General features: G+C 33.8%; 1 protein-coding gene across 1 annotated transcript; it reads left to right on the top strand.

Moving 5' to 3' along the window:
• The first annotated feature begins 11794 nt into the window (after positions 1 to 11794).
• LOC148608624 (glutamine synthetase-like) lies at positions 11795 to 25189 on the top strand. The gene is made up of 6 exons (XM_088543609.1): positions 11795 to 11942; positions 19403 to 19567; positions 20374 to 20556; positions 21021 to 21157; positions 22427 to 22626; positions 24826 to 25189. Exons 1-6 carry the CDS (start codon positions 11795 to 11797, stop codon positions 25187 to 25189), a joined length of 1197 nt encoding a protein of 398 aa, XP_088399735.1.
• The last annotated feature ends 2049 nt before the right edge of the window (positions 25190 to 27238 follow it).

The following is a 27238-nucleotide window of genomic DNA, read 5'->3' as shown; positions in this document are numbered from 1 at the left end:
CTGTGTGGTTATTTTAACCTAGTCACCGAACCAAAAATGGATTATTGTAATTATTTGCATTTAAATAACTCAAAATCAAGAGATAAAGTGTTAGAAATGATTCAACAGTATTGTCTTGTTGACCCATTTAGAGAATTATTTCCTAATACAAAGAGGTACACAAGGAGAAAAAAAACTCCATTGCAACAAGCAAGAGTAGACTTTTTTTCTTTTGACGGATAGCTTTTTTACAGCTCTCAAAAATTGTAGTGTGGAATCGAGTTACAGATCTGACCATTCAATGATTAATTTAGAATTAGAATTTTGTCCATTTTTCCGTGGCAAAGAACTATGGAAGTTCAATAACTCTTTGTTATATGATTAAGATTACATTAATTTTGTTAAAGAAAAAATTATTGAGGTTAAAAGACAAAGTTGTGCTTTGGTTTACAATTTAGAAAATTTAAAATATGTGTAATGAACATTTACAGTTGACTATTAATAAGCAATTATTTTTTGATACTTTGATGATGGAGATAAGTGGGGAAACCATTTAATATGCTAGCTATAAGAAAAAGGAAAGGTGAAAAACAGAAATGGAATTACAGAAATAGAAATACTTGAGACAAATTTAGATGAGTTACAGTTTAAAGATTTTGAAGATAAGAAATTAGAATAGGAAAATATCAGAAAAGAGACAATAAAAGTGAAAGTAATTAGATCAAGGGATCAATGGATAGAAGAAGGTGTAAAGCCTACACAATTTTTTTGTGGCTTGGATCAAGAAACTTTACTAGTAAAATTATACCCAAGATTGAAAAAGAGGATGGTACTATTGTCACAAATCAGTTCGATATACTAAAGGAGGCTAAACTTTTCTGTGATAATCCTATGAACAGATGTACTGTAAATACATTAAAATATGTTATATATAAATATATTTTTAAGATTTAGTTTGTAGAAAATTAACTGAAGAAGGAAAATTATATTTAGAAGGAGAGATTAATGTCACTGAAGCCGGTTTAACATTACAAAAAATGAAAAATAATAAATTATCTGGTTCTGACGGCATTTCTTCAGAGGTTTTCAATTTTTTTGGAAGGATTTAAGACTTTTTATTGTGGATTTTTTAATTTATGGCTTACATACTGGAAAATTATCAGTCACACAAAAACAAGGAATAATCACTTGCCTTCCCACAGATAATAAACCAAGACATTTTCTGAAAAATTTTCTGTATTAAATTCAATATCTTGGGACTTTCGTATAAGTGTTTTGCAGTTTTTTAAATTTTAAATTTTGGCGATTCTATTATTAGTTGGGTTAAGTTTTTTGTTATAAAAATATTAGATCAACAGTTATACAAGGAGGTAATCTATCTGACTTCTTTAACATTTGCCGTGGTTGTAGACAAAGAGACCCTTATCTTTTTATTTTATGCTTAGAAATTTTAGCTATTAAGATAAGGGGAAATAGTAGGATTCAAGATATAGAAGTAACACAAGTAGAGCATAAGCTATCACAATTTGCTGATGACACTTCCTTTATTTTAGATGGAAGAGAAGACTCTCTTAGTGAAGCTTTGGGAGAACTGGATTTTGTCACAACAGAAACTTGTCATGGGGATCAAATACTTTCAGACATTTGGGTATTACTTTTGACGTAAATCTAAATAGAATATTAGCCATAAACTATGAAGATAGACTGTTTCAAATAAAAAAAACCTTGCCATAACTTGGTCCAAAAGAAACTTGACAGTTATTCGGAAAATATCTGTAGTCAAAACACTTATGCTTCCTGTTCTGAATTTTTTGTTTTTGACATTGCCTAATCATACATAGATATTGTTAGGAAAATAAATGAGATATTTTTTTTTGTTTTGTATGGAATTCTCCCGTTCATAGAATTAAGAAGGGAGTTTTATATATGGATTATATGCATGGTGGCTTAAAGATGGTAGATGTCGGTTCTTTTATTACTGCACTTAGATACACATGGATAAGAAAAATATTCAATTCAGAATGTAAATGATAAAATATTCTGTATACCAAGTAAGATAAAGAAAGGTTACATAAGTTAGGAAATAACTATACTACTAAAATGTTATCAAGTATAAGAAATAAATTTTGGTATGATGTATTCAGTGCATGGCAATTATTTTTAGAAAGAGAGGACAATACAGATTGGAATTATTTATTATTTACACCAATATGGATGAATAAGAATATTCTTGTTGAAAATAAATCTATATTTTATAGAGAATGGTTTACAAAAGGAATTATTTTTGTTAATGATATAATGAATGATGATGGAAGTTTTCTCTCCACTCAAGAATTACGTAATAGATTTAATATTTCCCTAACCATTATGAAGTATAACAGTGTTATATCAGCACTATCTAGATTAGCAAGATCATATTCATTTGGGAAAAGTAAACTTCAATGCTCCTTTGTTCCATCAGTCATACAAACTATTATAAAAAAGACAAAGGGTTCAGAAGCTATTTATCAGGTATTCATACAAAACATTATTCCAAATGGACAGAAAAGGTGGGGGTGGGGGGATCTGTTAGAATATAGTGATAATGAATGGAGAGATATATTTATATATTTAAACTTCCATTTTAGTTACGAAAAATACAAAATTACAGTGGTTACAGTTTTGAATAACCACATAATTATAGCAACAAATAAATATTTATACAAGATTAAAATTTCAGACAACCCAGTTGGTACATTTTGTGGTGATGTCACAGAAACAATAGAACATTTATTTTGGAATTGTTTTTATTGAAGGTATAGACTACTGGTTTTTATCGAATGGTATAAGCCTATCGTTTAATAATAAGATTTTCTTTTTGGTGATGTAAAAAAAAGATTTGTAAAGGAGAAGCCACAAACGTAGTTTTTTTAAGCCTGAAACAGTATATTTATAATATGACATATTTTTTACAAAGTATTTAGTATCTGTACCATGAAAAGGACGTTGAAAGATTTATATTTGCTACCAAAAACAAACAAATTACAAAGTTCAATGAAGAGTGGAACAAATTTGATTTTGCAACACACATATGATTTGATTGTTAAATAATAGAAACATTGTTTTTTTATAATATATAGTATATAACAGGAAATATATATATCTAATCAAAAACAAACCATTATTCATATTGTGTTGCTAACATGACCTACCATCAGACAAATTTATACTGGACTTTATTAAGTTTCTTTTAGGGAGGAGGTTAGTACATCAGTATCCTTTTCATACTATACAAATCAAAAATCTTTTTTGTATATCTGCACTTTTGTCTTAAGAGTTTATTTTGCTATCGACAAAACATCTATTTGTCAAATATTGTTTTTTTTTTTTAAATATTAGCACGCTATAGCATGCAAGATCAAAGAAGTCGTCAACGGTATCGCTTTGTCTTAATTAGGTCTACCGGGCTTGTTTTTTAACATAACACAGCGGCAAAGAAAGAACGATACAAAGTGTGTCCATATTTTAGTAGCACCCTCCAGTTCAAGTCCTGAAAAATAGTGTACAAAGTAGTTGTGTATTCACCACTCGGTGATGTATGCCTAACGAAAATGTAAAGCCTAGTAAAGTCCAGTGGACCACTCTGCACCGTATATAGTGGCTATTTTCGAAGATTTATTAATCTTTTTTCGGGCACGTGTATACATTTTCAATGTACCTAAATGGAGATTGAGAACCAATGACGTAACGCTTCCATATATGGTCATTGAGCGTTACTTCCGGTTTTCACTTATGCATATTTATTAGGTCGTCGTGAAAACACAAATAACACTTTTCACGTTGACGTACTCCCAAACAGTTAGAGTGAGGAAACGCTCTCGGACCCACGTGGCGTCTTGGAGTAGGCTAGAGCGTCCACAGAGCACCCCAGCCGCTAGTAGGACATACTCTGACTGAGTTCTTTGGTCAGGTATCCCGAAAGCTGGGCTTCGTTACCTCCAACTACTAACACACATCTACTAACACAATCCACGCAAGGATAGTCAAGACCGAATAAACCACCAATCGAATCGAACACAAATAAATTACATTTTATTTAGCTCTAACCTGATGCGGAAATGTTTGTTACACTCGTCTGATACTCGCTGATAATTACTGTCACCGAACGCTTTGATATAAACATTATATATTGTTGTATATTGTATTTATTGTATTAAATATTTTTTTTCTGGAAAGTCTTTTTAGGTTATAATGCTTCTAGCAAAAACAGGACACTTACCCTTCCGATGCACCCGATACATGTTCCCTGTTTTGTGGAATTCGGGAATTTCTTTTGTTGTTTCTATGTGCGTGTAGTTTTGTTTGTTTCATATTTACAATGTACATGTCTATTTTCTTTGCCTAGTTGTTATACCTCACTGATGTTCTTTTTTTTTCGTTCGATATCATGCATCCCTTGATTTTCCTACCCATCTTAGTGTTTTCTAAATTAGTTTTATCCAAGTGTTGTCTTAAGAATAGACATTGAGGTTTTGAAAGCATTACTGTCTATACAGAATATATAAGGGTAACAAAAAAAATACCGAGCACTAATCAGATTTAAAATCAAGTCAAGTCCAAATAAATCTTGCAAAATAGATATTACATCATCGGAGCAGCTGGTATCGCAATGGTCCTGTCGTGGTATAGGCACTTCAAACGAAATGGTGGGTTAAATATAGTTTCACAGCGTGCTGAACCTCCCTCTTCCATTGTGGCGTGACTATACCAGTGGTGATTAAAAATCATTTGCATGCTATTGTCATAATAGGTAAATCAGCGGTCACAACAACAAAGAACATTTAACAAAACAGTAATCAAGGGAACCAAGGCTATAGAGGTAATCAAAAGAATGTAATCCAGGGACAAAGACCAGACATGGAAAACAGACATACACAACAAAGGACATAAAGTAACTAAAATCATATATACAAAGTAACAAAAGTAAATGAGCAACTCGGACTCCACTAAAAGCTGGGAGCATGGACCAGGTGCACCGGTAGGGTAAGCGTCCTCTGCTTTTCTAGAAACATCCGCCGAGTTGCTCATAAAAAGTCAAGTTCGGGGTAGACAAACGAGGAAAGGAAAACTATGACCCGTTGAATAAATCAGTTTTCATGGTGCTGATGGATACATTATAACGATCCACGAGTTCATGATGACGGCCATAAAACTTCTGTAGTGATGACTTTAATCTTGTAGCAACATAACTCATTTCCCTAAAATCCTTGAGTTTTCTTTAAACATTCAATTTCAAGTGATCTAGTATATTAAAATTCTCGTTAAGAAAGGAAGTAAGGTAAAATTGATTAAAATACTTTTTTATGTAACTTAGGCAAGCTTTAATAAAGATAGACGTTATATATTTGAAAGATTGTCATTACAAATAAGCAATGACCCCTTGCATGTTTTTCTATATTTAAATGAAAGACAAATGTTTAGTGCTACATATAATTTTTGTATAATGTACTACGCTAAAGTTCGGTTTAATAATATTATATAAATCATAATGATTTAATTAAAATCATGAAAAACGTTATATAAGACTTTCAAAAATCTTAAATTTCCAGTCTTTTATTCCATACTTGAGTTAAGGCTATATTTGAGTATCCCCGTTTCTAGATCTGTTAATGTAAACGGGACACAAAAGTTAAAAGTAACACATATCAGTAATTTCAGTTCATTACATGAGAATTGATCACCCAAACAACAGGAGTGTCTCTGTAGAAAGAGAATTATCAAATAAATACATGTTGGCCTGTTTGTATGTTGAGGTGAAGATATGTGGTTGCAACAGAGAAACCAATCAATCTATGGGAACATAATAAATAGTTCTTAGGTAAAAGACAACATGATTGTTAAAAAAGATCTGTAAGAAAAAGTTTCGGATATCTTTTTTTATAACTGTAAGCTCCAACAGAAGTATTATATAAAATGCATTGGCTTATTTTACCTGTAATAGACAAGAAGAAAATGTTTTTTTTTATTTCGTGTCCTGTTGGTTATATTTCAAAGCATAAGAAGAATTGTTTTCTAAACAGTCATATGTAAAGACGCTACATTTTTCAGTGGGAGTACCAGATAGGTCCATGTCCAGGGGAGACTATTGGCGACCACCTGAACATTTCTCGGTATATACTGCATCGATTGGCAGAGATGTTTGGGTTGCGAGTGTCTTTAAGTCCTGTAACTTCCCCTGATATACCATTATAACCACTGCACATCGGAACTTTAGTACAATGAAAATGAGTGAAAAAAATGGAATAATGTTAGTAAATTACTTACGTTTTAAGACTTTACAAACTGATGTTGTTTATGGTAAATGGTAAGATAATATACATAACGAATGTACCAAAAAATGAAAGAAAAAGCGTCTCATGTAAACTAGTAAACTATGGGAACGATCTTATCGTCTTCAATATGCAGTGTTGTCTTTGTTTGTTTGTTTATTTGTTTGTTGGGGTTTAACGTCCGAGCAGCAATATTTCAGCTATATTCAGACAATGAACATGAAATGGATGATAAAATGAACATGACATGATAAAAACAGGATGGGTCACAAGGATAATAGGGTCGACAAATTTTGATTGCCACTGGAAAAAAGGGCGGATAGGTAAGGTCGGGCAATTTAACCTCCTGTGGCGGGGCGCAAAGGTTCCTACTCCTATCGAATACCACAACAGGGTTCTTTAACGTGCGAGTAACGTGGCATCTTTCCCAACACGGTGCACCACTATGGTTTGCGGTCAGGTTTTCCGTATTAAAGCCTGACAACCCCAGCATGCAACACGCCAGGGGTACCCCATTCCACCACCTGGGGCACACAACAAATCTTACAAATATCACATGCACATACTAAAGTCATATATACTCCAACAATGCAACAGAAAGTCGCATTCTTCTTATTACTAAAAAGACTTTTCCCGCACCCATGATTAATGATTAAGTAGTACTCCAGCTAAGAATCATGCAAAATGTGATATTTTGTTTAAAATGTAATAGTAAACAGAAATGTACATGTGGCTTTTCATATAGCCCCTGTTCATAGGAGATATTAATAATCAGGAATGTACTGTAGAATTCAGAATTAAAGGAGATAACTCTGTCAATAATACTGAAATACAATAGAAAGTATTGAATTTTCAATGTGAATTATCTTCTTAGAGCTAACGGATTGGAATGAATGATAATACAGTTCAACATATAAACAAACAAAAAATGAAAATGTGTAGCCTTTTGTTAGGTGTATCACATATTACAAAGTTTGCTTGATTCATACTAAGACTGCTACTTAAGTAATAATGCAGTTACGGTTTTTACAACATTACAACATTTTACAACATGAAAATTTAACCTCCATATTGATTTAGGAGGTGCACAACTAGAATACTTTATGAAGATTCTGCGAAAGTTTCATTAAATTCCATTCAGACATGCAGGAGAAGTAATGGATAAGAGATGGATACCCCCGTCTACATATTCATAAATGAAAAAGTTCATGCTTTGAAATGTGAGGCACTATTTGCACCTTTTCCCACATTGAACCCATATGGTAAAAATCAAACTCACATTTTCCTACCGCATCAGGTGTAAAAACTGCTTACATACACAACAATTTTCTCCTCTGTATTCTTACTATCACGGTCTAACTCTGTATCTTCACTTACATACACTGGTGCTTGTCCACTAAATCATGACTTCTATGAATCTCACAACATTGCAGTTTTTAAACATTCTATTCACTCTTTTTTTCACTCCAGCCACTTCTTTTCCTGTTGTTTGTGCTTAGAGTTCATAATGCTTATCTTTCTACTCTCCTCCTTACCTTTTACATTATCAGTTTTCTTGCAAGCATACTGTTCGACGTACTCCTTTAACTTTTTCGGACCTTCATCGTTTGTCATGGACTAACCACCAACTACTTTACTAAGTACATTTCTCTTCATAGTGTCCCTCTCTCCTTTAACACTCATGCTCTCACTGCCACCTTTAACTTCTTTTTCAATACTAGGTATCTGCAAACTACCCTTCTTAAACTTCAGTACTTTTTAACACCACTACTCTGTACAATATTAACTCTTCCAACAATTTCCATGCTCTCAGAATCACACTCAGCCATGTCTGAAAAAAAAAGATTCAGATGGTAAAAGAGGTGAAATATGTATAATGTAATTTTAAAATTGATAAATTCCGCACTTCCTTAATGCAGTTTGCAGATTTGCTTCGGAAAACAGTTCTGTATGCCCTGCATGCCACCCATCTTGCATATTTTTAATGGCACATATCCGCATGGATTTGTTGCAGAAATTCTTTTGAAGTGGACCATAGCAACCGACATCAATTGGTTGGTAATTCTTTTATAAACAGAATTAGATGGTGCTGCTTAGTCCAATCTATTACACTTTTACTCATGTGTTCTTTAATCATCAAAAAGCATCAGTAGTGCGTGGTATGTCTTCTACAAAATAATTTGATAAAGTCTTAAAAAAAGAGTATCGACTTGGATCATCCAGTCTCAGAAACTTTGCCCACATACTAGAAGAAATTTTCAGCAACTTATCATTCATCCTTTCTCCAAGAAAAAATGAAAATTAGGAGGGAGAGCATTACCAGTAGCATTTCAACATCCTATATTTGCTACTGTTTGACCGTTACCAAATGTTCCCTCTCCTATACGTGAATGTGCTTGAAAAAGCTGAATTTTTAACGACATTGTAGATAAGGTTGATCGGCTAATACTTAGTTAATGCATTTTCGGGTTCATTTACTTATTTTTTATTTGTTGGATTGGCAGTTTTTGTCAACAGCGTTTCATGATTGATTGATTGATTGTTGGGGTTTAACGACTGAACAGCAATATTTCAGCTCTATCCAGGAGATGAACATGAAATGAATGATAAAATGAACATGAAATGATTATGAAATGAAAATGGGAAAGGACACGTTGACAATAAGGTCGATGGTTTTGATTGCCACTGGAAAGAGGGAGAGGTGGGTAGGATATGGCAATTTAGCCTCCTGTGGCGGAGCGCAAAGGTTCCTACTCGATAGAATACCAAAACAGGGTTCTTTAACGTGCAAGGAACGTAGCATATTTCCCAACACGGTGTACCACTATGGTTTGCGGTCATGTTTTCCGTATTATGGTCTTGCAACCCCAGCATATAGCATGCAAGTTGTCCAATTTCATCACCCCGGCCAGGGTTCTGAGCACTATTCACCTTTTGTGACATGCTTAGCGCTGCTGCCAGCCTATTCTTTTGACACCCTCAAGTTCTTTAGCGATTGAAGCGGTTATATATTCTATACCAACTTAATCATTCAATAAAATTTAAAAATCATAGTATTAACACATAATTAATTTCACAATGTATCAGTTTGACATCTATTTATAATGTCGAATAGATATATGCGGTCTTAACACAACTCGACAAATAAACATTGGGGAGTTAATGCTATAACGATCAAAAGAAGCAAACTTCAGCAATACAAACTCATTACTAAAATGACAAATCCTTGTTACCCTGAAAACCAAATTTTTGAACTTGTAGATCGTTATGGTGTATCCATCAGCACCATGAAAACTGATTTATTCAACGAGTCATAGTTTTCCTTTCCTCGTTTGTCTACCCCGGACTTGACTTTTTATGAGCAATTCGGCGGGTGTTTCTAGAAAAGCAGAGGACGCTTACCCTACCGGTGCATCTGGTCCATGCTCCCAGTTTTTAGTGGAGTCCGAGTTGCTCATTTACTTTTGTTACTTTGTATGTATGATTTTAGTTACTTTATGTTCTTTGTTGTGTATGTATGTTTTCCATGTCTGGTCTTTGTCCCTGGATTACATTCTTTTGATTACCGCTATAGCCTTGGTTCCCTTGATTACTCTTTTGACAGTCGTTTAATTCAAAATACTACTAAGTCGAAAGGGTACAAAAGCCATGCAAACAGGATGATGAAGTGGTGATCATTAAATACCATAAAAGTGATGAATTATCAAAAGTATTAAAACCCTTGACTCACTCTAAATTTCTTTGCGGTTTTTCGTAGTGTTTTGGTGTTTTATCTTTGTAATTTAATATACATAACATTTGTATATGCTAATGTATTGCTTTAAGTAAGATTACTTTATAGAATTTTTCGGAAATCTAGGAAAGATGACCTTGAATGAACCTACTTTAGAATTTTAATGTAAAAAATATAGGTCACCGAATTTGATTTCGAGTAAATTTAGTCTTAATAAAGAGAATTTTTACATAGATTGAGTGGGGAATTTTACTATTTCACAAACTATCACAAAAAAACTGGTAGATAGATTTCTTTTAAATTAATAAAATGAACACTTTACTAATATTATTTCATATTTCAAAAAGAAAATTGAGGGTCATCGAACCTTTTTATTGTAATATTATAAAAACTAAAAATCCCATTATATTTCTACTGAACATCTCCCCATTAAAGAAGCTTTATACAATAAATGTATGTATTTTTACCAAACAATCATTTGTGTCAAAAAATCTTTTAAAATAATAATGTAAAAAAAATTCTTTTTACATTATTTTAAACATTATTAGTTCAGTGAAAGTATATAAGTCTGTATGATTTTTAAGAACACATAAACAACACTCAGTATGAGAGATATGCGTGTACTCATGCTACCGGTGCATCTAGATTATTTTTGATTAGCGTTTGAATCCTTGTTCCCTTGATTATCCCTGAAAAGATTATAAATGAAAAGTATGTTTTATTTTATTGAATACTAGCATATTCATTTAAAAATGGTAAAAGGTTTTAATTTAAAATGTAGATATTTCAGTCGCTACAAAAACAGGGATTCTAAAATGAACATACTTTTTTATTATTGTAATAAAAGGTCGCATGTTAATATTTTTTCTGTAAAAATACAATTTTAGTGCAATTATGAAGGTAAAATAATATTGCAACAACTTTTATAAAGTTCAATTAAACTATTACTTCTCTATAAAAGATCACGCACTAATGTATTCTGATGTTCCAGATTAAATGCCCTGATATCGTCAATATATAACAAATATTGATCATTCAAAGATTTCTTATCTTCGATAAGCCTTTTCAATATGCTTGAAAAATATCTCTCACCAGAGAACAAGTCAAATATAATCACAGAACATCTATAAAAGGACATTAATGGCCACAAAAACTAATTCGACAATTTATATGTATATATTCATGATTTCTAAAAACTCAGCTTTATCTTGGGCATCAATCGTAAGATTCTGGGAGGACATGTAAATTTTCCCCGGACAAGACATTTAACAGGATTCTGGCTTTTGAGAAGAAAACGTGTTTTTGAATTCTTAGTGAAGAACAAGGAGGGCTTAGTGTCGTGTTTAAAACATAGGGACTAGTAAATACGGTAAGTGGTTTCTTCAATTATGGTAAATATATATATAAAAAAACTACATGACTTAAAATTCAATTCAAACGTTGAAAAGTAGGCTGCATGAGGTAAATGGATCGTTTATGTAACATAAACATTAGGTTAAGTTTTTAAAATGAAAATTTAATATAATAAGATGCATTCTCATATGCAATGTGTTCAAGCATTATTAAGAAGTAAGAAGTGAATGCAGATGACTACATAGAATTGCTACTAAAATTTAAAAAAAATATGATTTCAGCATATTTATATTAACAAGTCTTGTCAGCGGAATTGACTATGCTTTACCATAGATCGTAAAACTGAAGATGAAACGCATTTTAACATGGCCTCTATATGCCCCTCCAGCTGCTTGCTTGGATGTTTAATGTTGTATTTCAGATGTCTACCGACAAGTATGAGTTATTGCTTCCTGATATTGATTATAAAGGGGACAAAGTGGTTTTAGAATACGTCTTCATCAATCATACTGGGTACGAATTGTGCACCAAATCGCGTGTTGTAGAAAAGGAGCCAAGGAGTGTTGAAGGTAAGCAAACATCACTATTGAAATGGAAACCAGAAAATTCATAGACAAAACCAAGTATTACAGATAAAAAGTTTTGCAGTTTCGTTTTAAAACAGAAAATTCCATTAAATAATACTACATTCGGAGCTTAAAGTATAAATAATACGCCTTAATTTCTATAGGAATGATAGCCAAAAACCTGTTTCAATTAGAACCAATAAAAAATATTTCAAAACCATGTTGTGGTTCATTAATTCTGCATATATCACAGGCTCCCTTGACAATGTAAACTTTTATTTGTTTCCAAAAATGTAGATAAAGCAAAACGCATTGAATGAAAATGAAACTTATTTTGGGGATTTGGTCATGCTTAGGTAAGTGAGCGTTTAATGTTTAATTTTTGGCGGGATAAAACACGCGTCATGATGGTGATAATTACCTTATGTGAAAACTAAGTTAATAAAATAATTATCATCTTTTTTTATATCTCGTGACAACTAGTGCATTGAGGGTACATTTAAAATAATTGTTCCGACCTTGAAAAGCTTTAAATATTTAATTGCTCGAAGATTTTGTGTTAAGCTGCATAATTTAACAAATGATTAAAGTCCCCCCTTCGTACTGATCACTTTTCAACATGATAACAACATTTCAAGAAACGTCAGTCATCTTTTGAGTTTGTTCAAATTGAAATCGATTAATCTTTATGATTACAAATAACTTTATGTCTATCGTCAGCTCTTGAATTTTATGAACTGATTTATTCATTCAAATACACTATAGACCATTCAAATTTCCCATTAACTATCCACTGTGTTTCTTTGTTAAATATTGAATTATCCAATTACTTTTCATATTTCAATTCTTCAACATTTGAATACTAGAAAAAAATTAGATACAATATTCATCTAAATAAATATTTGCCGATTTTTCCTTATTGTGTTTTTAAGTTTCAAGAAATATATCATTTTTTCATTCACGGTCGTTCTAGAACAGCAGAGCACGCTTACCCTACCGTTGCACCTGGTCCATGCTCCTGGTCTTTGGCCCTGGATTACATTCTTTTGATTTCTGTTATAGTGCTGCGGACAGGTATCAAAAAGTGCTTTAGTTTTCGAGTTTAATGGGCCTAGAAGGTATACGGCTATATCGTATGTCAGTGGAAAGATACATCAATGTAGTTTTTGAATATCGTACTTATCAAAGTGAAAAACGGTAATGTTTTCTGCTTTTTTGCATTAATTAGGGGAAGGGTCAAAGATCAATCAACCCCAATACATTTTGATAAGTAATGTAAGTGAAATCGTTTATTGCAGGTATTGGGAAACAAGTAACATACAAAGATCACATGCATAGAATTTCAAAAAATGCAAGAACTTTTTCTGACAAATTTTGACCTTTTAATCACAGAACAAAATTGCCCATAAAAATGGATGTATTTAAGTGCGTTTTTTATGATTAAGAGACACCGTAGAATATTACAATGTATATCTAAATATTCTTTACTGAATAACAAATAAAATAAACACAACATTCTCGATTCGATCTGCAATATGAGCTTTATAAAACTGAGGTTACAAATTTTCCCATATTTTAACTACTAATTAATAATTTCCCGGACAACCTGTTCTATTTCCGAACTGTTAGTACAACAGAAAAGCATGACTATTATAAAAAAAAAATAACTTATTTTTTGACCTGATCAATATTTTAAGTGCTTTTTTAAGCAGACAGATAAAAGTTTGACATATATTTTTTCTGTTATTCAATAATTGAGCTCTTAACAATGTTCGTTTTGAGGAAAATGGAATGAAGTAAAGGATATCCATAGTCATGACAACGCCTCAAAAAACAAAAAAATAATAGTCATAAGAATAACATATATAAATTTTAAGAATTGATTAGCAAGCCAAACTGGGTGTTTGGACCAGGTTCATTGGTAGGATATTAGTTTTGACGCCTTTTCTCTGTTTTACCTTAAGCGCCCGTCGATCTGTTCTTATACAAATGATGTCATTCCGGTTTAAACGAAGGAGGGAAACGCTGGCATTGGTTAAAAGTCATCTAGTATGTGACGGTGAAAAGGAGAACGTTACAAAGATTTTTCGTACATGGATTATTTCAAATAAAATCGGCCTTTACTATCATATAGAATGCTGAAAAGTTTCCAAGTATATGAGTGGCTTACTTCCGATCTAGATTTTACAGCATCTTAGCTAGGCAAGGGTTACAGTCCTACCCCTCCCATTGCGTGACAGGAGTGGGCAAGACCGTAACCCTTGGCTAGCAAAGATGCTTTTACAGTTGTGATGCCATATTCAGTTTAGTTCTTATTGACATTTAGATTATAACAAATCAGAATGCGAGTGGCTCACTTATTCATTCTTTGAATGAAGCAGACAGACGTGATTGGTTGCCTGAAATTTAAAATTATGACATTGCAAATGTTCAAAACAAATTTTCTACCTTGTCAAAATATGACAACAGAAGTAACGCACAATACAATGCACAAACCACTTACTGCAACTGCTCTGTACATGTATGTTTACGCCGCAAAAAAAAAGGTAAGTTTATAACAACTTATAGACAGTAAATATAGCAAACGATAGATTGTATCTCCTGTTTATGAACGTCTTGATCAGAGCCTCTCTCTTTTTCTAATAATCTTGATCCGCCCCTGGCCTGGACAATGATGTTTCATTTGAACTAATATTCTGTAACGACTATATTACCATTGTGTCCTATTAATACGGGTACTAAAACTTGAGTCTTTTTGAGAGGTAAAATAAATCTTAGAAGTTTTTATTGCGTCTGAACTTCTTTCTTCTTTTTGCGTCAGAATATTTACAAGGTATCTGGTTTGTTTTTAACAACTCGTTTAGTAAAATCCGTTCAGAGCAGCGGCGGTTCCAGAGCGAATGCATTTTATTGAAAAAATTGTTATTTTCATGTGTAAAATTGACAAAAAAAAAATGGAAAATGATATCGAAGCACAACCCCCCTTTTCTGAGGAACCCCGGCTGGCACCCCTCCTTTTCATAGTGTGGATCCGCCACTGCAGAGGATATTGCATTACAAGCATCAACCTGACCCACAGTTAAACATCTTAAGACATAAATATTGTGATAGCATGCATGTACATGTTCTCTTCACATGCATCCATGCAAAGTTCAAAGTACACAGTTTATGTACTGTCAAATTTATTATGAAATCCAGCCTTATCATGAACCCCCGAGTTGCATTTTTCGTTTGAGAATCCCTCATTCATGGTTAAATCTTTCACGTTTTATTTAAAGTGCAAGCATATAAAGACAAATGCATAGAAATATGCATGAGAGTTTCAAAACCTCAAATCTTTTCATCAAAACGTAAGGCAGACTCGATACTTTACATGTGACTCTGTTCATAAATCAGTCCGGAAACGATTCCGTGTTATACAATTTTAGTACATTCAATAATTTAAATACGTGAAACCCCGTGCAGGTCCGGGTGTTAAAAGAATAGGCCTGCAGCAGCGCTAAGCTTGTCGTAAAAGGCGACCAAATAGTGCTCAGAACCCTAGCCGGGGGCTAGGGCGGCTCTGCCCACAGAGCAACTGGGATGTGTGCCCCAGGTGGTGGAATGGGGTACCCCTGGTGTGTTACATGCTGGGGTTGTCAGGCTATAATACGGAAAACCTAACCGCAAACCATAGTGGTGCACCGTGTTGGTTCCTCGCACGTTAAAGAACCCTACTGTGGTATTCTTCCGGAGTAGGAACCATAGGGCTCCGCCACAGGAGGCCAAATTGCCCGACCCTACCCTACCTCTCCCTATATCCAGTGGCAATCAAAATTTGTCGACCCCATTGTCCTTGTGTCCCATCCCTTTTTCATTTCATCATCATTTCATGTTCATTTTATCATCAGTTTAATGTTCATCGTCTGAATATAACTGAAATATTGCTGCTCGGACGTTAAACCCCAAAAAACAAAACATTAAATATGTGAAAATTTGCAACTTTAAACTCATTTTGCAAAGCCCACGTGGCAGATCGAATCGAAAAATGTTTTGTTTATTTTATTTGTTATTCAGTAAAGAATATTTATATATACATTGTAATATTCTACGGTGTCTAATTATCTCTTAATCATTGAAAGAGTAATCAAGGGAACCAAGGTTATAGCGGTAATCAAAAGAATGTAATCCAGGGACAAAGACCAGACATGGAAAACAGACATACACAACAAAGAACATAAAGTAACTAAAATCATACATACAAAGTAACAAAAGTAAATGAGCAACTCGGACTCCACTAAAAACTGGGAGCATGGACCAGGTGCACCGGTAGGATAAGCCTCCTCTGCTTTTCTAGGAACACCCGCCGAATTGCTCATAAAAAGTCAAGTCCGGGGTAAATAAACGAGGGAAGGAAAACTATGACCCGTTGAATAAATCAGTTTTCATGGTGCTGATGGATACACCATAACGATCCACGAGTTCATGATAACGACCATAAAACTTCAGTAGTGATGACTCAAATCTTGTAGCAACATAACCTTGTTCCAAAAGCCTATTTGTTAGAGTTCTAGCGCGATACAAAAAGTCTGCGTAGTATTGGCAAGTTCTGGCATAACGTATGAGTTGTGATATGAACACTCCATACGCAGGAGCCGAAGGTATGTTGCCACAGATGAAAGGTAAGTTGACAATTTTGAATGAAAAGTCATCACGTTTGTCGTAAAGTTTGGTCAATAGTTTTCCTTTACCATCGATTTCTAAGTGTAGGTCAAGATATGAGGCTGACTTCCCAGTGTCTGTAGTATCCTTTATCTCGAGTTCTTTTGGGTAGATGCGATGTATCAAATCCTCGAAATTAGGATTGTTTAAAGATAATACGTCATCTATATAGAGAAAACTGAGATTGAAGGATCTAGCCAAACGATATTCTTTCTTTCTGATCAGATCAGCTATAAAGTCAGCCTCATAAGGCCGACCGTTTGTTGAAAAACACGTCCACCACACTGGACAAATATGTTGTCGATTAAAAATTCCAGCATTTTGTAAACATCTTCCTCTGTATATTTGGAAGATGATTTGGAATTATTTCTTACAAAGTATGAGGAATCTCTACCAAGAACTATATATTTATATCTAGGTGTACCATCTATTTTGGAAAAACAACGATGTATAATGTTTTTAAGTCGGGATTTTAACTGAGTATGGGGAATAGAAGTATACAGTGTTGAAAAATCATAGGTATTAATGCTATTATATTCGGATAATAGTCTGATAATAGACTGATTGTCTCCAAAAGATCTTTCGAATTTTTCAGGATCCACATTGAATTAATACCACTACGGGAGTAACAAGTGTTGTGGTAGGACTGTAGACCCTCTTTGACAGTTGTGAGTATAGAAGTTAAAAGTTTTGAAAGAGGTTTGGTGGTACATTTTGCAGATCATCGCCCTTGGTAGAGAGACCAAAAGAGGATAGCACAGATTTATGGGTTTTTCACAATCTCTTCTTTGTTTGTTTGTTTGTTTGTTTGTTGGGGTAAAACGTCCGAGCAGCAATATTTCAGCTATATTCAGACGATGAACATGAAATGGATGATAAAATGAACATGAAATGAAGTAAAAAAAGAGGGGTCACAAGGATAATAGGGTCGACAAATTTTGATTGCCACTGGAAAAAGGGGGGATGGGTAAGGTTGGGCAATTTAGCCTCCTGTGGCGGAGCGCAAAGGTTCCTACTCCTATCGAATACCACAGCAGGGTTCTTTAACGTGCGAGGAACGTGGCATCGTCCCAACACGGTGCACCACTATGGTTTGCGGTCAGGTTTTCCGTATTATAGCCTAACAACCCCAGCATACAACACGCCAGGGGTACCCCATTCCACCACCTGGGGCACACATCCCAGTTGCTCTGTGGGCAGAGCGCCTAGCCCCCGGCTAGGTTTCTGAGCACTATTTAGTCGCCTTATACGACAAGCTTAGCGCTGCTGCAGGTCTATTCTTTTAACACCCGGACCTGCACGGGGCATCTCTTCTTTGGAGAGAGTGGTAACAGCGTAGGTCTTATCCTTGCTATTATTTTCTACGTCTACCTCTGATAATAAACATTGGATATAAAACGTTTTGCAGACAAAAACAATGTCGTCTTGGGCTTTGTCTGCTGGTACGACAACATGCTTGTCATGTATAGTAGACAATGTTTTTGCTACATCGGGGTCTTTGAAAACTGATGTAGCCTTGGCACTCATTGACCTACTTAAAACTTTCATTCGTTTCAAAATTAAAGACCTCACGGCCTTTAACCACTCTGACAGAGAATCAATGTCTTCTTGTCCTCGTTTTATCCATTTTCTTGCATAGTCCTCGACGGCATCCATAAGAACTTTAAAGTTATAATTCCAATTGATGGAGCGTGGTTCACGGTACTTGGGACCTTTAAAAAGGATATTACGCAGAGATTCGATTTCGATAATGGCTAAATCTCCCGTAACGACGTGACCACAAGGACCATATTTGAATGGAGAGGTTTTGCAAGAACAGTCAGGTGGTTTAGCCTTGAAGTCCTCAATCTCGAGGTTCTGCAATAGCCTTTTATAATTGAAAATTTTGGATGCGATGGGTGAAGTAAAGGAATATGAAATAATTGGTATGGAAAATTGAAAATGCACTAAAATGCTACCAATTTTAGGAACATCTTCGTTTTGTGATTAAATAGTCAAATTTTGTCGGAAAAAGTTCTTTTTTTAACTTTTTTTTTTACATTTTTGAAATTCTATACACATGATCTTCACATGTTACTTGTCTTCTGATACCTACAATGAACGATTTCAATTAAATTTCTTATCAAAGTGTATTGGTCGATTGATCTTTGACCCCTCCTCTAATTAATGCAAAATAGCAGAAAACTTTACCGTTTTTCACTTTGATAAGTATGATATTCAAAAACTGCATTGATTTATTTTTCCATTGACACATGATATAGCCGTATACCCTCTAGACCCATTAAACTTGAAAAATCCGTAGCCGTCCACAGCACTATTAGAATATAGGATCCCTTAATTACTCTTGTACATTTCACTACAAAGCGAAAAGCAATAGACCTTTCGTGTTAAGTTGTAAGCATGCTCAATATACACTTCCGCGAGGTAGGGCTTGAGAAGACAAAAAAAAACATTCCCCGCGAAAATCTATATTGAGAATACTCATCCACTACCCCACAGTTAGCACAAAAGGTTCTATTACAAGAGTTCTTTTTATGAACTGTAATCATAAAAGGTTCTACTACAAGAGTTCTTTTTATGAACTGTAATCACAAAAGGTTCTATTACAAGAGTTCTTTTTATGAATTGTAATCCAATATTGTGTCAAATATACAACATTTTCAAAGCAAAATTTGGGTTATTTGCTTTTGCTGTTACATTTACTCTTTCTTTTCACTCAAAGAGGTCAACTAGATATTGTCTCTTTTATATATTTTTTTCAGATTGCCCTGTTTGGGATAATTACATGTGGAACGATGTTCAAGGAAGACTTGAGGATTTAAGAGATGTGATACTGAAACCAGTAGCTATGTTCGAGAACCCCTTTTTGAAAAGTCCGCACAAGTTTGTGTTATGTGATATCTGGTTATCGATGGATGAACCTGCAGGTTAAATAACATGACAACCTGTGCATTTAATTGCAAATGATACATATATTATTTACGTAAATCTTACGTGAATCGAGATTCACGTTGCAATTGACTTCACATGAAAGAATAATCAAGGGAACCAAGGTTAAAGCGGTAATCAAAAGAATGTAATCCAGGGACAAAGACCAGACATGGAAAACAGACATACACAACAAAGAACATAAAGTAACTAAAATCATACATACAAAGTAACAAAAATAAATGAGCAACTCGGACTCCACTAAAAACTGGGAGCATGGCCCAGGTGCACCGGTGAAAGTATTTTCACGTGCATTTTACTGAACATGAACATAACATGAAGTCTCGATTCATATATATTTCAAGTAAACTTTTTCACAAATCTCACTTGCTCTAATCATTTGTAGAAATGTTTTACGATTATATTTCATTGGCTAAAACATTGTTAAAGTAAACATATGCGTTAATGTTGCCATAAAGAGAGGTCTTCCATGGCTTTTATTAAAAAATGTATTATAGTTGTGTTGGGGAAATACCAGATGACTATTTCCTGTATAAAGTATAATGCAATAGAAAACGTTGAATGTGTTAATAATTCGCTGATACATTTTAATATATGACGATACATATATTTATTTCAAAGTATACAAATACAAAAATATCACTCAAACCAATATGGCAAATTTTGTTATGCTTCATACGTGCTTCAAGAAGTAACCTCTCATAAAATAATTCTTGCCTGTTTTTTTATTATGAATTTCATAGAAGATATTTTCAGTCCAAATACAAAGTTCTTTATATTTTAGCCATAAACTCGCGTTTCAAATGCAAGAAAACCATGGAAAGACTTGACTATGATCCAACTACAAGTTTTCGACCGAAAAAGCGTCACGAGCCATGGTTTAGTATTGAACAAGAGTATTTCGTCGTTCAGGAAGATAATGTTCCTCTTAGCTACGAGCCTGATAAATTCAATTATGATTCTATGAGTAAGTTTCATTGCATGAACATGTCGTTCGTCTCATAGGCCTAATTTTGCTATGCGACAAACACGTCATCAACCTTTTTTGCGACTAATCGGTATATGTTGATACTGAAAAGTAATCATAAGGAAAAACATTTTCTTATATATTTGTAAAAAATGACTTCAATGTTCTTGGTGCATATTATTAATATAGACGGTGATTTAGTGTGTACTAGGTAATTGGTCTCATTATTTATTTTCCTTCCGTTTTTGCAAATGCAAAAAAGGAAAAAGACATTTAAGTATTCTAAAAAAATTATAAAAGTATAATTAGTCTTAAAAGAGAGTATTCAAACGAAGAGTTTAGAAAAATACAAAAAGTTCATTTTTCATTCATTATGGAAAACTTAAACGTTCGTTGAAAATGAAAAGTTCGATATTGTTTTCTTCTTCCAATACAATCCATAAGTCCTTATTCATTTATTTCAGTTTTATGTACTAAAATAGGCCATAAGCATGCGAAAATGGTTGGGATAGAGCGAGAATTGGCCACACGTCATTTGATTGCGTGTTTATATGCTGGGGTTAAAATAGGAGGAAATATCAGAGAGAATGACCCATCTCAGGTACTATAGAATGGTACAGTTCTTATAAGTTTCTATGGCAATAATTATGCAAACATAAAAAGACAAAATAAAAAAAAAAATAAGCAATTATTCAAATCCGATAAAAATAATATTATGAAGCATAAATAATATTACCTCAAGAAATAACTGCTAAGACCACCTGCAGAGTATGAAATATCCAAAAACTGACAAATGTCATTATATACATTTTAGCTACCATTCAAAAGAACATACAGAAAAAAAATAGAATATGAAAAAATGCAAGTGATAAAAATTATGCCACTTAACCCACAAAAAAATAGTATTTAAAAAATAAAGGTTTTGTTTGTTGGGGTTTCACGTCCGAGCAGCATTATTTCAGCTATATTCAGACAATAAAAAAATAAAGGGAGCTTCACACTATGAATTATGCTTGCTCCAATTTTCAATTTATAAATTGCAAGCGTTTTAAGTTATCGAGCAACTTTTAATCGCGAGGGATAATAATAAAAAATGAAATAAAAGAACAACGTCACTAATAAGAAATAAAAAAACCCCATGCAAACCAAACAAAGCACAACTAAGTAAAATTAAAATGTAAGATTGATTGATTGATTAATTGATTGTTGGAGTTTAACTCACGAGCAGCAATGTTTCGTCTATATTCAGGCGATGAACATGAAAAGGATGATAAAATGAACATGAAATGATGATGATGAAATGAAAAAAGGGATGGGACACAAGGTTAGTAGGGTCGACAAATTTTGATTTCCGCAAGAAGGGAGGGATGGGTAGGGTTGGGCAATTTAGCCTCCTGTGGCGGGGTGCAAAGGTTCTTACTCTTACCACAGCAGGGTTCTTTAACGTGCGAGGAACGTGGCATCTTTCCCAACACGATGCACCACTATGGTTTGCAGTCAGGTTTTCGTATTATAGCATGACAACCCCAGCATGTAACACGCCAGGGGTACCCCATTCAACCACCTGGGGCACACATCCCAGGTGCTCTGTAGGTAGAGCGCCTAGCCCTCGGCTGAGTTTCTGAGCACTATTTGGTCGCCTTTTCCGACAAGCTTAGCGCTGCTGTGGGCCTATTCTTTATGACACCCGGATCTGCACTGGGCTAAAATGTAAGGAAATCTAAAATTGAATGCGTTTTTGGGCAACTGTGTAATAAAATAGATGATAGTGAATTAACAACAATATATAAAACTTAACCAAAATTAAGAAAACTAAATATATATCCCAGTGTACTGCTCTTGAATAAATTGTGCAAACTTTTCTCATCAGTGGGAGTACCAGATCGGTCCGTGTCAAGGGGAGACAATTGGTGACCATTTGAATATGTCTCGATACATACTACAACGTCTGGCTGAGATGTTTGGTCTTCGAATCTCTTTAAATCCTATTCCTGTAAGCGGTAAACCCTTCACATCCAGTGGCCACTTCAACTTCAGTACACAACAGATGAGAGACAAAGGTGGAATCAAGTAAGGTTATTAAAAAGGGTAGTGACGGAGGCAGGACAGATTTCATAAATAATTACCTATATAGGCTAACAACCACTAATTCCACTTCCCATAGGCTTCCATGCTAATTTCACAATATTCAATGGCTTCTCTGGACTTTACCTTAACTTTAACCTGCAGATGACTATATATCAGCATGATTCTACATATGTCAGCTCACAATCCTCAGAATGGCATGTGGGGTTAGCAGACTTGCAGTGCAGTACTGGTCACCGGAAGTGAAGGGTCTATAAATAGCATGGGAAATCCCAGTGTTTTCACAAGATAGGGGTGTATTTAAAAATCATTATGGAGATTAGGCTTCACATCACAAGAAGCAAAATGCACCTATAAAATGTACAGAAATGTTTTTCCTTTCAGAAACTGTTTAAATTTTTTAAATAAGATGAGAACTTTTTTCACAGCACTATGAGGAACAGGGGTAATTTCTGCGTAGGACTATTTTTGCGTACGTTCCAAATGCTCATTGGTTGAATTGGTGGTCTGTAACCTAAAGAGTCACTTTTTGTCTTAGAAAAAATAAATAACTATACAGGTATCTTCCTACACACATACTGAATGCATTTGCAAAGTTTCAGTGAAATGTGACAAGCACTTTTTTAAATATTTGATTTTTAAATATAGGGTAACCAAGTTGTGCGAGCAAAAAAGTGAAAATATTCTACCATACTGAAATGCATTAAATATTTGCAAAGAACTTTTTCTGACTTTTCAAATAAAAAATATCAATCACAACTTGTTTTTTAACAATATCAATGAAGAAATAGTTTTAAAAGTAATCATTTTCTGAGAAATTGGTCTATTTTTAAAAATTTATTTCTGACATGCCTCCCCCTTTTTCTTGATCACATGTCAAAAATCCTAAATCTTTAAATTTTCACAAAAGGTGATATATTTGGCTTTAAATTTGTAAACACAGTGTTTTCACATTAAAACATGACCAGTAAAGGGCACCTAAAGCAAAAAAAGTGCTCAATAATGGATTTTCCATGTTGCCATAGGGGAATGCTTATATGGCCTTAACCGCAGTAATGAAAGTGAGTTTTTCCTCATTTCTAACCTAATTTTTGCTCAAATTTACACAAAACTTGATTTCAAGTGCTTATTACTACCATATTTAGGTAAATATAGCCCTCAAAGTTTAATATTTGATATTTTTACTAAATTTTCTACACTTTTTACAAGATAGGACATAAAAATCAGCCAAAAAGACCAATTTTCCATAATTTGGACCTATAACTTAAAAAAATGCATATTTTGAAGGATTTTTGTAGTGTATTCCTCTCATGGCAAAGTTAACAAGATCTTCAAGTAGTTTAAAGCTATTTCAAGAAACTTTTCATTTTGCCATGGCTTCAGCTTAAGGCTAAAAACCACTAATTCCACTTCCCATAGGCTTCCATGCTAATTTCACAATATTCAATGGCTTCTCTGGACTTTACCTTAACTTTAACCTGCAGATGACTATATATCAGCATGATTCTACATATGTCAGCTCACAATCCTCAGAATGGCATGTGGGGTTAGCAGACTTGCAGTGCAGTACTGGTCACCGGAAGTGAAGGTCTATAAATAGCATGGGAAATCCCAGTGTTTTCACAAGATAGGGGTGTATTTAAAAATCATTATGGAGATTAGGCTTCACATCACAAGAAGCAAAATGCACCTATAAAATGTACAGAAATGTTTTTCCTTTCAGAAACTGTTTAAATTTTTTAAATAAGATGAGAACTTTTTTCACAGCACTATGAGGAACAGGGGTAATTTCTGCGTAGGACTATTTTTGCGTACGTTCCAAATGCTCATTGGTTGAATTGGTGGTCTGTAACCTATATATGCACGTAACTACAAAGTGCATAATATAATGAAGTGTTTTAGATTACAATGGCTTCTCTGCATGTGTGAAGATATATTTATAATGACCAGAATATTTGTAAAAATCATTTTGCTTTAAAATAAGCTGAAATAATCAGCGAATCTTTTTGTTATTGACGTGACTGTTAACTATTTTTCTCAAGTTTTTGAACATGAAATAAATAAAAAAAAAAAAAAAACGACAATAATAAAAGCTAAAAAAGGAAACGTAAGGAAAAAGGAGCATGTACGTGTAAATGTACAAAAAATGTAAGTTCTTACATGCTCTTGCAATTATCAAATTAGGTTTATTCGCCATGCAATTGAGCTGCTTTCAAAGTCAGACGAGGATGCACTACTTCGTATGTACGATCCTACCCTAACAGAAGAAAACAAGAAAAGATTGGGTGATACATCTAACCTGTGGCACCCACAGTTACACAATTTTCTGTGCGATGCATCTAATAAGGCTCAAAGTTCCGTTAGAATTCCTCCACTGGTGTCAATAAATGGGTATGGATATTTTGAGGATAGGCGTCCATCATCTACTATCGATCCTTATGCAGCAGCTGAAGGAATAGTCAGGGCATCCATTTTTGGAGATTTTCTATTGCCAGGGAATGAAGATCTTAAAGATCTCAGCATTTGGGACAGTGAACCAGATTTATAGTTTTTTTTTAACTTTCTTTTAAGAGTGCTTGATTCCTCTAAACAACTGAGTAAACACAGTTTACACGGTTATACAATGTACGATGAGGACTGAAAGCGACAAAAGATGTGGTTTACTTTTAATTACTGTATTTTTTCAAACTTTATATACCAATAAAACGTGTATATCAGCGCTTAAGTCTGAATATTATAGAAGTGTTTCACAAAAAGCTGTAAAAATGCCTACATAGCCAAAATGGTACATATGATAATCATATGGCGCCCGATTCAAAATGTTAATTTAATTATATGGTATTCATATGATAATCATATGTTAACTTATATGATAGTTAAAAGCGTATCATACGATAATCATAATTATATGATAGTAATCAGATTATCAGATAAATATCATATATCAATCATAATTGTGTTCGTGAAAAACAGACTAAATTATATAACACTCGTCTCATGATATATGTTGCAAACTATATGATTTTCACGTGTGGCACTTTGGCTTTGTATAACATCACAAAATTAATACGAATGGAAATCTAGCGTCTTTACTTTTTTATAATAAATTATGACAAACATTGACGTAAACAAAGTGCAATAAGTCAAGTATGAAAAATAATGCATTACAAAAATATGTTGACGATAATACAATACAATACATTATTTAAAACAATTAATTTTTTTAGCATATCAACCAATATAAGTCGCTTGAAAAGTACCATGAAAAAGTAAAAGCTTGTGCAGTACAATTTAAGGTTAGAGGCACCATACTTCGTTTACACACAGTCACTAAAAAATAAACTAAACTAAACAACAACAACAAAACAAAAACAAACAAAATAAAACAAAACAAGACAACAAAAATATTAAAAGGTCAATTAATCAAGAACAATTGAAATGTTTTCCCCATCCATTCCTTAACTGTCCTGCTTTCAAGTACCTGACTAGATGCCATTAACCTCTTAATGAAACGGCACTATGTCTTAGGAGCAAATGGGGTCAATGAGACAGAGACTAGATGATTTATCTATTGCATATACTCTATTAATGTCATCGAATACTCGCCAACGTTCGTGTCGTGGGGAATCAACACGCATTATTAAAATGTATGCTTACAAAAATAATGGTATTTAAATAATTCATTAATACTAAACCACTTATCCTCCGAATGAAATATGTTGAATAATTTGGTTTGATATCATAACGATCCAATTAAAATTATATTTGATCTTTAACCTCATATGAGTGCGCGTTGTTCCTAACTAGTAACTTACCCAATAAAACAGTCGTTTACTCTAGGTATTCAAGTTGTCAACAAATGCATATTTAGGCATAATAAGCAATTTGATGTTTAGCTAGAAATTCAAATCATATGAGATTAAAAATACTCCTAAAATCTAGAAAAGAAATTTAGAGGGATGTTGAGTACAAGTTTAAAAATATTTCATGCAGGGGCGGATCCAAATATTCAAAAAAAGAGGGGGCGGGAGGAAATGGTTTACACAATAAAACAGTCGTTTACTATCGGTATTCAAGTAGTATACAAATGCTAGACTAATTAAATCAACACAAGGATCTGTACATTCAAACTCCATATTTCTACAATCGCTTAGACTAAACTACTGCGACCTTGACATCACTAGGAACAAAGTTTCCCGCCATCTTCTGGAAACCCTCATAATTCAAGGTAATTTTCAGAATACAATAGCATCTAGACTTATTATTTTTCAACCTTTTATACTACTTTTCAGTTAAAATCCCGAGTCAAAAACATGATACATCGTTGTTACTCAACAACAGACGGTAAACTTTGATTCAGATACGTACGTGTAGTACTTAGTAGAGATTCCCCATACTTTGTGAAAAAGATTCCAAATAATCTTCCAAATCTACCGAAGAAAATGTTTTCAACATAAGGTTATTTACAACATATTTGTCCAGTGTGGTAGTTGCGTTATGAGACAAACGGTCAGCATTCAAGAAACATCGTTTATCCTGATCCTTTGATCTCACTGTCCGCTGTATAGATGACGAATTATCGTTAAACAATCCTTGA

The sequence above is a fragment of the Perna viridis genome, chromosome 9, assembly GCF_037379345.1.
Source record: "Perna viridis isolate PV_CMFRI_1.1 ecotype Kerala chromosome 9, ASM3737934v1, whole genome shotgun sequence".
In the NCBI taxonomy this organism is placed as follows: Eukaryota; Metazoa; Mollusca; class Bivalvia; order Mytilida; family Mytilidae; genus Perna; species Perna viridis.
The sequence above is the reverse complement of the archived record's forward strand: the minus strand, read 5'-3'. Positions and strand labels throughout refer to the sequence as shown.

Bases quoted from the DNA above. Each gene is read 5' to 3' on its own strand.
- LOC148608624 (XM_088543609.1), top strand. From the start codon at position 11,795: ATGTCTACCGACAAGTATGAGTTATTGCTTCCTGATATTGATTATAAA. The intron at 19,568-20,373 runs GTTAAATAACAT...TTTATATTTTAG, and splicing joins ATCGATGGATGAACCTGCAG to CCATAAACTCGCGTTTCAAA. The intron at 22,627-24,825 runs GTAAGGTTATTA...TTATCAAATTAG, and splicing joins AGAGACAAAGGTGGAATCAA to GTTTATTCGCCATGCAATTG.